The following is a 15004-nucleotide window of genomic DNA, read 5'->3' as shown; positions in this document are numbered from 1 at the left end:
TGAGCAAAACAATCCCTGTATTATTTTGTGGCTGTTAGTTTATTATCCAAGATGTGAGGTAAATGATTGACAATTTCCAAGTATTAACCTTCTGGTAGCAAAATTCTATTTGATGACATCGAACAAATTATCATTTCACTTCTACAAACTACTTCGTACAAAAGTGCACCAGTGCTATTTACTAAAAATAACATCTTCAAGCACTAAAGAGGCTCCAATCATTGACTTTGAAGCTAGAAACAGAAAGCTTGAAGACCTCAGCCATTGGCATACATCCAGATTGTTCAGCAGGCGATACTACTCCAGCACCAACAGTACCAGCACTCTCACTAAACGGACTGAAATATGAAAAATTAAAATTTCTTGTCAGTTACAACAAGACCCCCAGATAACCAGTTAAGATACTATTGTCTTAATTTTGGTAGAGGGCAGTGAAGGAGGTGAGATTTGATCCCAAGTCATGGGTGTACTACGTCCCAAAATAATTTGTAATTAGTACTTTCAAGATACTATTCTTGTAAATCACGTTTCTCCCTTGAAGCCAGTATATATGAAGTTCCATCCAACAAGAAAGTACATAACAGAACTTTCGATTAGAATACAAGATCATGCAGCACAGTACAATGATATCTGCTTAGATGATTTAAATATGAGACGGGCTGGCAGTTGAGGTTTATAGATAAGTGTCAGAATATACTGGAAAGCATATTTTGTTCAGTAAAGGTTGGTGTCTGCCTAGTTAAGTAGGTAAGCTCAGATGCAGCTAAATAAAAGGTAGATAAGCTCAGATGCAGCTAAATAAAAGAGTATAAGAGATTGGGGTGTTTCTCCCAGAGTGTGTGGAACAATAGGAAGATAAATGAATTATACTTCCTATATATACAATGAAGGTTTGTCAAGCTTACCTAATAACAACAGGCTCATAGGCAGTGATCAAGACATCTGTGCCAACTTCCTTAAGACGCAGATTGGCCAAATAAACCTGAATAGGCCACACAACAAATCGTCAATAATATATGAACTGTAGATCTGTGCTGACATTGGACAAAGAAATAAACTATAAAACGATAATGATAGAATCCCTTACCCTTACTATATTTTGTGCCTCTCTTCCTTGACGTCCCTTAGAAATGGCCTGCAAAATCATGACAAAACTAGAATTTAGTAATCTAGATCTTAGAGATTACAAAGCCTGTCTGTCATTCATTTTCAGCAATACAAGAAGGGATTCACATTAACAATCATCAAACCACCTTGAATCTGAATATTGCAGCCCATGATCCTAAATCCTAGAAACATCTGAATATGATTATGCAATTGCAATGAAGCTCAAAAGTTCAGTTCATATTTGACATATAGAATATCTGCAGGAACTGTGCAGCAAAAGGAAGGGTACTTGCCAGTAACTGACAAAAAAAAAAAAAAGAAAGAACCTTTGAGTGAACATGGAAAATACGACCAAGAAAAACTTTTTCAATAACTAATCTGATTATGTTTTTTCAATATCATGCCAGACTACAGAGTAAATCTGACTTTACATGCTACATTGGCACCTTAAGTCATGAGAACTCAGACAAAGGCAATAGAACTCTTTGTGGACAGGTGATCCAGTGTTAGCACATTATGATTGGTAATTTGGTTTAGTTTAGAAAAGTTATTACATGAGTAAATATGACAATAAGCTGATAGCATGAGTATTATAACTTACAAAATATGCAAAAACATGGAGGCTAAAAGATATTCCATAAAATATCATATTCATAAAATATCATATTCCTTACAGCATACCAAGATTTTAAGAGCATTAGTTGGGGGTGCTCTAGGGTAAAAGGCTGATTCACCAAAAATAGATATATTTGACTAAGGTAGTCAAATTTCTCAACATACAATTTTTGTTGTCTATTTTCTAGAAGCTTAAGCATCTAAAAAAAGATCCATAATAATTTAAACAGAGAAGACTGCACATGAATAAATAGGACTGCTGCTTTGCACACTGTAGATCCAATATAAATGATTCAATGCAAAATTTCTTAGATTTAAAATCAAAACTAGGAAACTGCAGCAATAAGAGTAACAGAATCAAACAATATTTTAGACACTAAAAAGAACATGTAAAACTAAGCATACAAAAGTACTAAAGGCCAAAACTGAAATGAGGTCACTAAGCATATGTATAATACAGTGTTACTTAATATCTGAAGATTGTCCTACAACCAAAGACATCATTTCTAAAACTGAAAATGGAAGCAAACTTGAACAAAATAATAACTTAATTGCACACCGTTTGGCCAACAGCACTGGTGACGACAGCAGGTATACTTCTGTAGCACAATCCCGGAACCTCTAATACTCCTGATTGCTCAATCATCTGTACTTGAAACAAGATCAATCATCAACATATTTTAGTAGTTTTCCTAACAATGGAAATTAAACAAAATTTCCAGATAGGAAATAAAGATCAAATGATGATAAACCAAAAATACAGATCATGAACAATCCATCTAATGGCATTTTGAAATATTAACAAGCGGATTTGAATAGTACCAGAACCACTGAAAACTTTGGCACTATTGAACTAAAACTTGTGTGAATTCCATATGCTCAATGATAAAACAATTCAATTCAAAGACTGTATTTCAAGGGGCATAGACGCATGGCTACTGCTCAAGAGCACGCATATAAGCATATGCTACATGCACATAGGACTTTGAGTCATAAACAACTCATCTGCATGACTCAGCATATTTCAACAGCAGATTTTAAGGGCAGGAAGTAGATAACTGATGGTGATATGATGATATCTAGTTTAAACACCTGTTTCACCCGAACAAAAGATGTTAATGATCAACTTCGTCAATCTGCAAGTGGCTTCAATGTTAAAGACAGGTCATATTTTAAATCTGTTTTTCATAATCTTCAATGCAATATACCACTTTGAATTCTGGACAACTAAGTTGCCACGTTCAGATAATCAGATTCCTTGCATATCCTAGTTCAGAAGTCCAAGTGTTATATCTAGCATCATTTAGGTCTTCATCATACAATTATAGCTTCTAAAGTCACTAAATCTGTCATGAATAGATATATTTTATCAGAGGAATTTTCTCTCACCCCTTAATCCTAATTCACATTTATAAACAACAAATTCCATAATAGGTCAATTATCAAATTTAACACCCTGTCAAAATTAATCAAATAAGAGCAACGCAATTGAAATTCACCCAACATCAAAGATATTAAACGAAACGAAACATGACAAACTCACCATACCGCCTTCAGCATCCTGTTCCCTAGCAAGGTCTTGTAGGAACCAAACAGCACTACCTTCATCAGCAACCTCTTGCTTCAACTCTAACAATTCAACAATGAGACTTTCGTCTCGATTAGGGTCGGCAAACGCTTCCTATACACACAGAAACAAAAACCACATTGACCCTTCCATTAATTTGTAAACACCCACAAAACCTATCAGGCTATCACTACAAATAAGTCAGAACCCCTAAAAAAACATTTTAAAAAAAATAATTAAAATTCAACCTGATGATCAGGAACTTCCCGTACATTGCTCAAATCCTATAAATATAATCCAAAATTGCACAGAAAACAGAAAATCCAAAATATTGTTAATTTCCCACAAATATAACTTAAATAAAAAGCAAGAATTGGGAAATTTGGCATGTTAAACCTGGAATCTATCAGGAAAGGTCATTGATATTGCCCCGCCAAATAATGGGTGCTCATTACATGCATTTTCCACCATATTTTAAGCCAAAAACTGCATTTCAAGCAAAAAGAAAACACAAAAATCAACCAATTTAAAGGGAAGACGATGAATTAAACCATGAATATAAAGATTGTTTTTTGCTCACCTTGGATGTGATAAAATGTTCCAGAAAGTCCAGAAATTTGAAGTAGTAAGGATTAAATGTAGAGAAAAATATGGATTATTCATTTGTAGCTTAAATATGAAGCAAAACACTTATTGAACCAAAAAAAAAAAACAAATTGAAATACTCCGTTACAATTTAGTGGTAAATTGGTAATTATGTAAATAAATCAACATAAAATTTTAATTAGCACAATTTCTATGTAAATAAATTAATATTAGTGGAGTCTACATTTAATTAAAATTTTTGATTTATTTATAGAAAAATCACTAGATAAATGTTTTTTTTTGTTTATAATGAATATAAACTTGAATTTTCTCGTAAAAATGACTTGTTTTTCTTTTCCCCTAAAACAAGGTCATCTGGTTAATATTAATGTTTCTTGGCAAACTTAAGCTGATGTATTAATTTTACTTAATTTTAATCAGATTTCTATACTAATATATAAAATCCGGTTAGATTAGACTTATTATATATTCAAATATGTAATTTCATTAAAGCAAAAATTAAATGATAATAATTAAAGTTTTAATCCGATCATATTTTTGGTCTGACTTGGTCATAACATCAAATATTAGAGCCAATTTTCAATCTTGGGACTTGTAGGTTATGGACCACTCTAATTTGTTGTTAATTAGAGCCAAGTTCTATTGCGACACTCTAATTTGTTGTTAATTTCTTGTAAAGTTTTGATTTTGTACATACTCCTAAATCAAAGCTCTCATGCCTCATTGTATAGAAGGAATTGAGATGTTATATGAGTCGGGTAGGGACAAGGGCCAGTTAGGTACGCCACGAAAATGATCTGACTTGCCACGAGCCCTTCCTAAGCGCGGCACGAGAGACACGTCAATGTGCCATGAACTCGTACATAGCCATTGTTTCAAAATTCAACAAAAGCTTGACGGGTTAACCCGCATATTTTTGACCAATTTACCAAATAATATATAGTCCGTAAATTATTAAGCGGCCTCCTAACGCGACATGATCCAGCACAATATGACACATGAGCCAACTTTGATTGAGCTCAATTTATAAAAGCTCGGTAAGAGCCTAGTACAACAAGTCTATTTTTTAGTCCGCTTGAGCGCGTGGCACGCTAACACGACATGTGAGCCTATAACATGTGCCCATTTTTAAGAAGGAATGGTCAATTTAAAAGAATAATCAATTTATTTATCTAAATAAAAGCGAGAAGTGCATGTTCCTACATGTATTGTTTCCGACACTTTTGCCCTAGGATATGACATTACCTTTTTGCGCCTAAGTTGTTCCCAGTTGCTTGCCATCTTTCAATGCTTTTTCGAATTCCTTACCATCACTCATTGCTTCCATTAGCTCCATGGCTCTCTTACATAGTTTCCCACTTTCCTTCCTTTTTTTAGTTCTTTCTCTGCATCTTTTAAAGCTCTTTTTAATTTTAATCATCTTCTTCGTCGACAACGATGTCGAGTATGTCTACATACATGATTTTACCGAACGGATTTTGGCCCCATGCTTTTCGCGGCCTCAAAATATCTATACAATATGAATCTCAACATAATACAATGATTCGTCATAGACTTTGTCTTGGTATAAAATTTTTGTATGGTTTTGAGTATTACACTCTTCGTCTTTTTTTTTTGGACTGTATTCTATTTTGACTTTCGACACTATTTATATAGTTTACTTTAATCAATGTTGATTATTTATCCTACTTGTTTCAACACAAAGTTTCATATGCGGCTAGCCACACCGTGTGACCGGTGTTACTTATTCAGGAGTTATTGGGTCGGTTAGGGGTTACTTATTTAGGGGTTACTCATCAGTTAGTCTGGGGTTACTCGATCGGTCAGGGGTTACTCGGTCAGTCAGGGGTTACCCCGATCAGTGTTTTGGTGTATGTCAATCGTCCACACGCTATGACCAACCACATAGAAAACGCATTGTTGTTTCAAAATACATGCATCAGTTTGACATTTGCACTATTCATAGACACCACTTTAACCTCAATATGTGCTTTATGCATAAGATTAAACATAGTCTTGTGCTACTTGTTAAGATAAGACCAATGTAGCGTATAATTTTTGGATATCATTTAAAAAAATATATATATATATATTCGAAAGACAAGGTTTTACAATCTCCTTTTAAAAACAATGTTTTTCTTCTCTTTTTGAGGGGGAATTTCTTTAGGTTAAAATTCGGGATAATGGATTTGATGGATTGCCGTGAAATTGTTTCGTTGGTGAAAAATTATGCGGGATCGCAAAGGATTTTAATTTTTCGAATACGGTCAGATGAATCCGATGGAAATCATGCTCACGACTACAAGGGATCGTTAGATCGACTCTCTAACAAGGCTGTAATGAGATGTTCCACATTGCAAGATTTGCTTGACGATCGTAGTTTTTATGAAGGAAAATTTTTATTTGATTGAAATTGTGTATTTGTCAAATTCGATTATCGTTGTAGATGTCGTATGACTTTTTATTAATAAATTAACTTTACTATTAAAAAAAAAACTAACGATTTAATTGGTATAAGTTTTATGTGCCAGTCAAATTAGGGTATTTATTTGGAAGGAAAGGGAGAACATAAGAGAAAAATACACTCTATACTTCACATTCGCTAAAAAGTGTATTAGGAGAACAATTTAGGTTTTCAAATAATCGAATGTAAGTCACTTTTATCCACCATCGTAATTACGAAAAAAAAGGAAGAAAAAAAAAAAAAGAGAGGAGCTATCCATCTTCTTCCTCTTCAATTTTCAGAAACTAAACTAGATAGAGAGAAAAATAATCCAAAAATCATTATTTGCCCTCATCTCTCTCCTTCTTCCCCTTCCTCCTGATTTTCTCTCTCCTCTCAAAACCCCCATTTCGTTGAAACCTCTAACAAATACCATCTCCAATTTCCAGATTATCATAATTTCTCTCTTTTTTTTCTTTAATTTCTGCCCTAATTTTTATCATCTTACCCCCAATCCGAAGAAACCCTAGTTCCAATTTCATCCACCTCGATTCTTCTTCTTTGCACAAATCTCTCTCTTTTCCTTTCGAATCTATTACTTTTCGTGCCCAGATCTTCTTAAGAACACCCTTTCAAATTTTTCGAACGAATATTTTTTTAATTTAATTTTGTCGTAGTTTTCCCCCTTTTTAGAAGAATTTCTGGGTTTTTGTGGGTGATCGCTTTCTCCTTGATTCGTAGATTAGCTTTGCGTTTCTGGGTTTGAATTCTGAAGGTAGATAGAGGAGAGAGAAAATGAGTAATCAAAGGAGGAAGCCATTTCAGATAGAGGCGTTTAAGCATAGGGTGGTGGTTGATCCGAAATATGCTGATAAGACTTGGAGAATATTGGAGCATGCTATTCAGGAGATTTACAATGAGAATGCTAGTGGCCTTAGCTTTGAGGAGCTTTACAGGTTTGCTTCTTTGTTAATTTTGGTTTTTAATTGTAATTGTTACTTGTTTTGATTATGTTGTTGTGCTTTATATGTTGATTATAGCATCTTGATTAGCTATTTACTGTTTAGAGTTTAATGATTAGGTAGTGGCTAACTTGATAGCATATCGAAATGAGAATGATTGTAAGCATTTTGAAATAAGAATGGTTGTAAGCGTTTAGAAAAGAGAATGGCTGTAAGAATTATATCAGGTTGTGATGCTTGTGATTGAAATTGGATTGAGCCTTGTTTTAGTAGCTAAGGACGGATAAGGATGGATGATTCAGGTGGTGGTGGAGGGAATGGAATTTGGGCAGGCGAATAATGAGAATATAATTGATCACGCCAAAACCATGAATTGAGTGCGCTCTCAGCTGAAATGTATTCCCGCCTATTTTTACTTTGTTAAGTTTTGTTTGAGTGGAGTTAGTAAGAGACAAATGGTGGGGGTCAAATGTGATTTATGTGAGAGTAAAGCTTTAGCCCTTATTGACATAAATTGATATTGGGTAATCTTCAAGGACGACTTTAAATGGTTATTTTTATAAGGAGGGAGTGTTTGAAGGCAAATATTGAGGCTTCTCACCTTTGATTGGATAAGCATCAATTGATATGCTACCAAATGGAACGTAAGATGTTGGTTTTGACTTTTGATTTTGCATACATATTTGCTTCAAGTTATTATATTAGCAATACTTTGTTGATGGGATTGACTCTATGGGCTATGGCTAGGTAAGTTTTGGTTGAGTGGAGTTAATGAGAGACAAATGGTGGGGTCAAATGTGATTTATGTGAGAGTAAAGCTTTAGCCCTCATGGACATAAATAGAAATGGGGTGATCTTTCAAGGACGACCTTAAATTGATATTGGGGGAAACAATAAGAAATGGAGGGAATAGGTGTATTTTGTTGGAGGCAAATATGGAGGCTTCTCACCTTTGATTGGATAAGCATCAATTGATATGCTACCAAATGGAACGTAAGATGTTGGGTTTGACTTTTGATTTTGCATACATATATGCTTCAAGTTGTAATATTAGCAATAATTTATTGATGGAATTTACTATATGGGCAATGGATAGCTACTTTTTAGTAACAAGTGCTGAAGGCAAATTAGGATGTAATTGGTTGTTTTTGCAGAAAATAGGGTTTATGCAAGATAAAAAGTGCAAGATAAGTGCTGAACTGCTGATGCCTGTTTTTCGAATGATGGCCTTATTGACGCCCTATTTCAACTCTTTGGAATGATACTATGTCGAAAATTGTTCCCTTTGTCTTCTGTTTTTTTGTTGTTGATTTCGTTGGTAACTTCTTGACATTGGATGATTTATATGGCAGCTTACAACTTTTTTTTTTCACTTTATCCCATGTCTTGTGACGTGGAGTTCTATGAATAGTATTCAGAGAATCAACGAGTCATTTAACCAGGCTTTTTCCTATATTTCCAGTCACTTTTCATTTTTGTCCATTCTTTGGTTAATTTTACTTTAGGCATACCCCCTTTGCCATCTCACCCCTCTTATCACAGTAATTACACCTTTTGATACTATCTCTTTTATTTTAATCACCGTTATTTACACCAACCCACCTTTTTACACACTCTCGACTCCGATTTATATCTTACACCTTCTCACCCTTTTCACAATTTTCTTAAATTATGTATTTACAGTAGTAGTGGGACATAAAAGAATGGAGGGAGAAATAACGCATTACTTTGTTTCATTATTTTAGTTGCAATAACTATTGACATTGGAGTATTTATCTAAATGAGCTTGTGATTGTTTTTATGGTTTCCTTTATAAAATTTCTCCTGGTCCATGTATATCACTGTATAGTGGCAGTGATAAAATATTGTGTTGTCTCACAAGTTGTTGGAATTTTGCATTGGGCATTGCTCTTATTATGTTAGACTAAGTTTATGATGACAAAATCCAATATTTTTTTTCTGCATTTGTTATTCTTTTCTTGTAAATTCTTTCTGGATATCATGAATTTGTTTGGCACAACTCCCATTCACCTTCTTTTGTTTTCCATATTTTTTTGAATTAATTTTTTTTTTTTTCCAATATGTTACTGTGTGGATATTACAGAAAGGATCTTTCTTATATTTTTTGTTGAACCCTGGTTGATCTACTGAATTTTCTTGTTGCTTTTGACATGATTGTCATAGATTCTGCAATTATATATCGATTGAACTCTTGTAATTCAATTTGTGTTGCACATTCATTGTTTATTTAATGTTCTGACTAGATCACGTTGCCTTAATTGCAACCATTTTTTAGATACTGTAATTATTGAGAAGCACGGCTATTACAAAAATTTTGTTGGCATTTCTTACAAAAACTATTAACTTTATTTTAAAGCCGTGGTGGTTCACAGGAGAAGTTCAAATTATGCCAGTTTTTACATCTTCGAGTGTTGTTGTATATTGTAATCCTGCCAGTGTTGAATGAAGAGTTTTCAAATCTTAAGAGATGCCAACTGATTATCACAAGCTTGTTGAAATGGCTTTATGGCTAACCTATCTAGTTTCATTTTCAGCATTTGGTATCCAATTTTCTTCAAATTATCTGCCTGCTTCTTGATCTGGAGTTCCTCAAAATTCATAGAATTTTCTGTGGTACACCGTTCATCTCCTGATTTCGGTTAACTTTTACAGAAATGCTTACAACATGGTTCTGCACAAATATGGTGAGAAGCTTTATTCGGGTCTTGTGACAACAATGACTTCACATTTGAAAGATATATCGAAATCCATAGAATCTGCTCAGGGAGACGCTTTTCTTGAAGAGCTGAATCGAAAATGGGCTGAACATAATAAGGCGTTGCAGATGATTCGAGACATACTGATGTACATGGACAGAACTTTTGTTCCCAGCACTCATAAAACTCCAGTTTATGATCTTGGCTTGAATTTGTGGAGGGATAATGTTATCCATGCCAGCAGTATTCAGACAAGGCTTTTAAACACTCTCCTTGATTGGATTCAGCAAGAGAGAACCGGGGAGGTTATTAACAGGGGGCTGATGAGAAACGTAATAAAGATGCTAATGGATCTAGGGGCATCTGTTTATCAAGAGGACTTTGAGAAACCATTTCTTGATGTTTCTGCTAATTTTTATCGTGTTGAGTCTCAGCAGTTCATTGAGTGCTGTGATTGTGGTGATTACCTAAAAAAAGCCGAGAGACGTCTGAATGAAGAAATCGAGAGAGTTTCACATTATCTGGATGTCAGAAGTGAAGCCAAGATAACAAAGGTAGTGGAGAGGGAGATGATTGCTAACCACATGCCAAGGCTGGTTCACATGGATAATTCAGGCCTAGTGAATATGCTTCTTGATGATAAATATGAAGACTTGGGGAGAATGTATAATCTATTCCGTCGGGTGGATAATGGTCTCAGCACTGTTCGAGATGTGATGACTTCTCACATCAGAGAGGTTGGTAAGCAGCTTGTTACTGATCCCGAAAGGGTGAAGGATCCTGTAGAGTTCGTTCAGCGTCTTTTAGATGAGAAAGACAAATATGATAAAATCATAAGCTCTGCATTTAACAATGACAAGACTTTCCAGAATGCCTTGAATTCCTCATTTGAGTACTTCATCAATTTGAATGCCCGTTCTCCAGAGTTTATCTCTCTGTTTGTGGATGACAAGCTTCGTAAAGGTCTCAAGGGTGTTAGTGAAGAAGATGTGGAGGTCGTACTAGATAAGGTGATGATGCTTTTCAGATATCTGCAGGAGAAAGATGTGTTTGAGAAGTACTATAAACAGCACTTGGCTAAGAGACTGTTGTCAGGAAAGACTGTGTCTGATGATGCAGAGAGAAGCCTGATCGTGAAGCTTAAGACAGAATGTGGTTATCAGTTTACTTCCAAGCTAGAGGGTATGTTCACCGATATGAAAACTTCTCAGGATACAATACAAGGTTTTTACACCAATCATGGTGCTGAGCTAGGGGATGGACCTACACTGGTTGTCCAGGTTTTAACAACTGGGTCCTGGCCCACTCAACCAAGTATTCCCTGCAACCTTCCTGCGGAGCTGTCGTTACTTTGTGAAAAATTCCGCTCGTACTATCTTGGAACACATACAGGCAGAAGATTATCCTGGCAAACTAACATGGGTACAGCTGATATAAAAGCAACTTTCAGCAAGGGTCAGAAGCACGAGCTTAATGTCTCAACCTTCCAAATGTGTGTACTTATGCTTTTCAATAATGCTGACAGACTTAGCTACCGGGAGATTGAACAAGCGACTGAGATTCCTGCCCCAGAGCTGAAGAGGTGTTTGCAATCACTGGCTTGTGTCAAGGGAAAGAATGTCCTTCGAAAAGAGCCCATGAGCAAGGATATCGGTGAGAACGATGATTTCTTGTTCAATGACAAGTTCTCAAGCAAATTTTACAAGGTGAAGATAGGAACAGTAGTTGCACAGAAAGAATCAGAACCTGAAAAACAGGAAACTAGACAAAGGGTGGAGGAGGATAGAAAGCCTCAGATTGAGGCTGCAATAGTGAGAATTATGAAATCCAGGAAAGTACTAGATCATAACAATATTATTGCTGAGGTCACAAAGCAGCTGCAATCTCGTTTCCTGCCAAACCCAGTGGAGATTAAGAAGCGTATTGAGTCACTCATAGAACGTGAATTCTTGGAAAGAGATAGTGTTGACAGGAAGTTGTATCGCTACCTTGCTTAATGGATCAGTTTTCTAGCATTCACTAGTGTTTTTCATGTTTAGTGCTGAAAACTGGAATTGAATGATGTACTTCAAATTGATAGTAAGCCAATTGCTCTTGAATTCCTTCAGCTCGGATTTACAAGGTTTCCTTCAATGTTGGGTATCCCTTTTAAATACCCTAGTCTTTCTTGATCAGGAACTTTTGGCAGGATGATTGATTTGTCCCAGGAAGTTGATGAAGGCAACCCACTTCAAAACACAATGTGGAAGAACCGGCTTGGAGTCGCATTTTGTCTTGAAAATCCTTGTGCGTATCAAAAGATTCACTGCCCTTATTCTTTGATGGGAAGTCGTTTACTTTTCTTGACTAGATGTTGCTGCTTCAATTATGTTAAGAGCTGCTTTGATTTGTATAGTTTGCTGTTGTATGGCGTACGCCCATTGCAATTTGTTAGCTTGCTGTAAGCTAATCAATTGTGGGATGTCGTACACCATAATGCTTAAATTATGAAAGGTGCCGAACTTGGTGATACTTAGTTGCTGAAAGTTTATTAAATCTTATCAATGTTGCACATTTTCTTTTGTTTAAGGTTGTGTCGTTACCATAATGCAATTATACTCTTTCTTGAAGGGAGTTTTATGTTGCATAATGTTGTTTTAATAGGTTATTTCGAGTATTCGCTTTTAGGGAAAACGAATTTTATGTTATTCTAGTTCATTTGGTCATTCTGTTATTCCCTCAAGTGGTTGTGTTAGGTTGGAAGGAAAGTATTTTCCAGGATGCCAATCTTAACAAAGACTATCTTGTTTCCTTGCTCACAAGCAGGAGGCTTATGAACATATTCGTTCCTTTTTTATGAACATAGGTTTATGAGTAGTGTTTTCATTGTTACTCAAAACTTTATTATGTTGGTACTCCGTAGTTTATATATACACAACCTTTACGGCGTGTTTGGATAGAGAAGGGGGAAGGAAAATAAGAGGAGTGAGGCCAGGGAAGGTGTGGGAAGTGAAGGGAAGAATGTGAGTTTTCCTTTAAAATCTCTCCATTGTTGGAGACATCAATTTTTTCAATTTAATCCCTCCATTTCTCTCCCCTTCCAATTCTCTTATTCCCTAATGTGTTATTCAAATGAAAGATAGTTCATCCTTTCATTTCTCTTTTTTTTCCTTTCCCTCCGATTCCTTCAATCCAAATAAAGTGTTAGTGACATATTAACCTAATACGAAATGCTAATTAAAATAGTCTTTTATTAAACTATTCACAAGATATGCTTAAGTTCACTTATTGTGATTTATTAAGCAATACTAAGAAAAAAATATAATTTGGACTGAAATCTAATCTATTTTATATATAACCATCTTAAAATCCCAGCGTTTTTACTAGAAATTTTATGAAAATTCTAGACGTTTCCTAGTGATATAATTTTCTTTTTTTTTTTAAAAAAAAATTAACTTCTTCATCGGCAATGACCTTGCCCTTGGCTGGTGGTGGTCGATGGTGGTTTGTTGGAAGGAGAGAATGTAAGAGTGAGTTACGGGAGTGAAAGGCACGTGAGGGTAACTTTGTCCATTCATATCAAAATGCGAGCGTTACCTGGTAAAATGTGGGTGACGTATAACGATTCACTACTTTGGTACTCCTCCGTTTTTTAGTGCGCATTATTCACTTGACTTAATTTTGACCAATGTTTTTTAAACTTATTTGCAAAGAATTTGTATCAGATCAAAACGTAGGTTGTCAATTATTTTTGCTTCCATATATAACCATGATTTTTACATTTAATTGTGTCTATTAATTACCAAATCAATAAATTAATAGACTTTCTATAAATGGTTGGTATTATTAATAATGTTAACATTGTGACATGACATGAGTAGTTATTGTGTTTTAAAATTAAGTTGACACTATATATATTAATATATATAATCTACCCATCTTTTATATAAAAGAGATTTAGGCCCGGTTTAGTTAACTTTATTTTTTTGCTGAAATTAAATTATTTTTACTGAACTTAAATTATTTATGATGAACTTAAATTATTTTTACTGAACTGAAATAATTTATTGCTGAACTGAATTATATTCATTGAACTGAAATTATTTTTACTAAATATTATTTTTTTAAGGTGAAGTGAACAGGGCCTTAATATCTTCTTTGCTTTTTTTCATTATGGAACCTTGAATTTTTATACTTTTGTGATTTGTTATTTCTGTTTTGGTTCCAAAATTTACCCTCGTTTCTCTAATGTGACAATATGGGGGATGATTACGCTTCTCAAAACAGAATTTATACCTAATTATCTTTTATTATATAATGGTAAAAAATAAACCAAAAAAAAAAAATATCAATCATTGAAATAGTGCATTGTAAAACAGAAAAAAATATGTTAGCTTATTAAATAAAATACTTCATAGGAAGTATTCCATATAATTTTGTCAATTGTGAAATACTTCGTAATGAACTTGTCATTTTTCCTAAACAAAAAAAAAATGTCATTTTTCCACAATTTCACTTCCACAAAATTTCATATCGCATGTATTGTACGTAGTATCAACCAAACAAACACTAATGACTAGTATTAGTGTATTATAGAGAACTACAGAAGAGATATAAAACGCGTTCAACACTAATTTTTAAGTAGCTATTAGATAACTACTCAATTACTACCACAACTAATAGCTACCTCCACTATTATATTTTGCCAAACACGACCATCCTCCATAAGTTTAAGGTGGTCACACTCCTAAACCACAACACATGGCATGATATGCTCAAAGTCTTCCAAATCCTTGCCCTAATGACGTCGACTAAATCAAATCAATCACACCCACTTTACTTACGTTTATCATCATTAAGGGTCAATCAACCAAATCTTTTTTAACGAAATACTACATTATTACTTGATCCAAAACAATTAAAAAAAATACAAATATTTAAAAAACCACCGACCATATCCCAATACTAAAGAAGAAATAAATAAATAAAAAATAATGGTCCATTGAAT

The 15004-nt window shown here is 34.4% G+C and overlaps 2 protein-coding genes across 2 annotated transcripts; one reads left to right on the top strand and one right to left on the bottom strand.

The window, feature by feature from the left end:
• On the bottom strand, positions 1–3991 carry LOC110712352 (probable ran guanine nucleotide release factor). Its single transcript, XM_021890805.1, has 8 exons — positions 3870–3991; positions 3686–3775; positions 3538–3573; positions 3266–3403; positions 2282–2368; positions 1088–1135; positions 906–982; positions 1–338 (listed from the first exon to the last, which is right to left on the bottom strand). The coding sequence occupies exons 2-8, from the start codon at positions 3758–3760 to the stop codon at positions 197–199; spliced, it is 603 nt and encodes a 200-aa protein (XP_021746497.1). The 5' UTR covers positions 3761–3775; positions 3870–3991; the 3' UTR covers positions 1–196.
• Positions 3992–6407: 2416 nt separating this feature from the next.
• Positions 6408–12570, top strand: LOC110712343 (cullin-3A). Its single transcript, XM_021890792.1, has 2 exons — positions 6408–7294; positions 9974–12570. Exons 1-2 carry the CDS (start codon positions 7134–7136, stop codon positions 12012–12014), a joined length of 2202 nt encoding a protein of 733 aa, XP_021746484.1. The 5' UTR covers positions 6408–7133; the 3' UTR covers positions 12015–12570.
• Positions 12571–15004: the final 2434 nt, after the last annotated feature.

This window comes from Chenopodium quinoa, unplaced genomic scaffold (assembly GCF_001683475.1).
Source record: "Chenopodium quinoa cultivar QQ74 unplaced genomic scaffold, ASM168347v1, whole genome shotgun sequence".
Classification (NCBI taxonomy): domain Eukaryota; kingdom Viridiplantae; phylum Streptophyta; class Magnoliopsida; order Caryophyllales; family Amaranthaceae; genus Chenopodium; species Chenopodium quinoa.
This window is presented reverse-complemented; position numbering and strand designations above follow the sequence as displayed.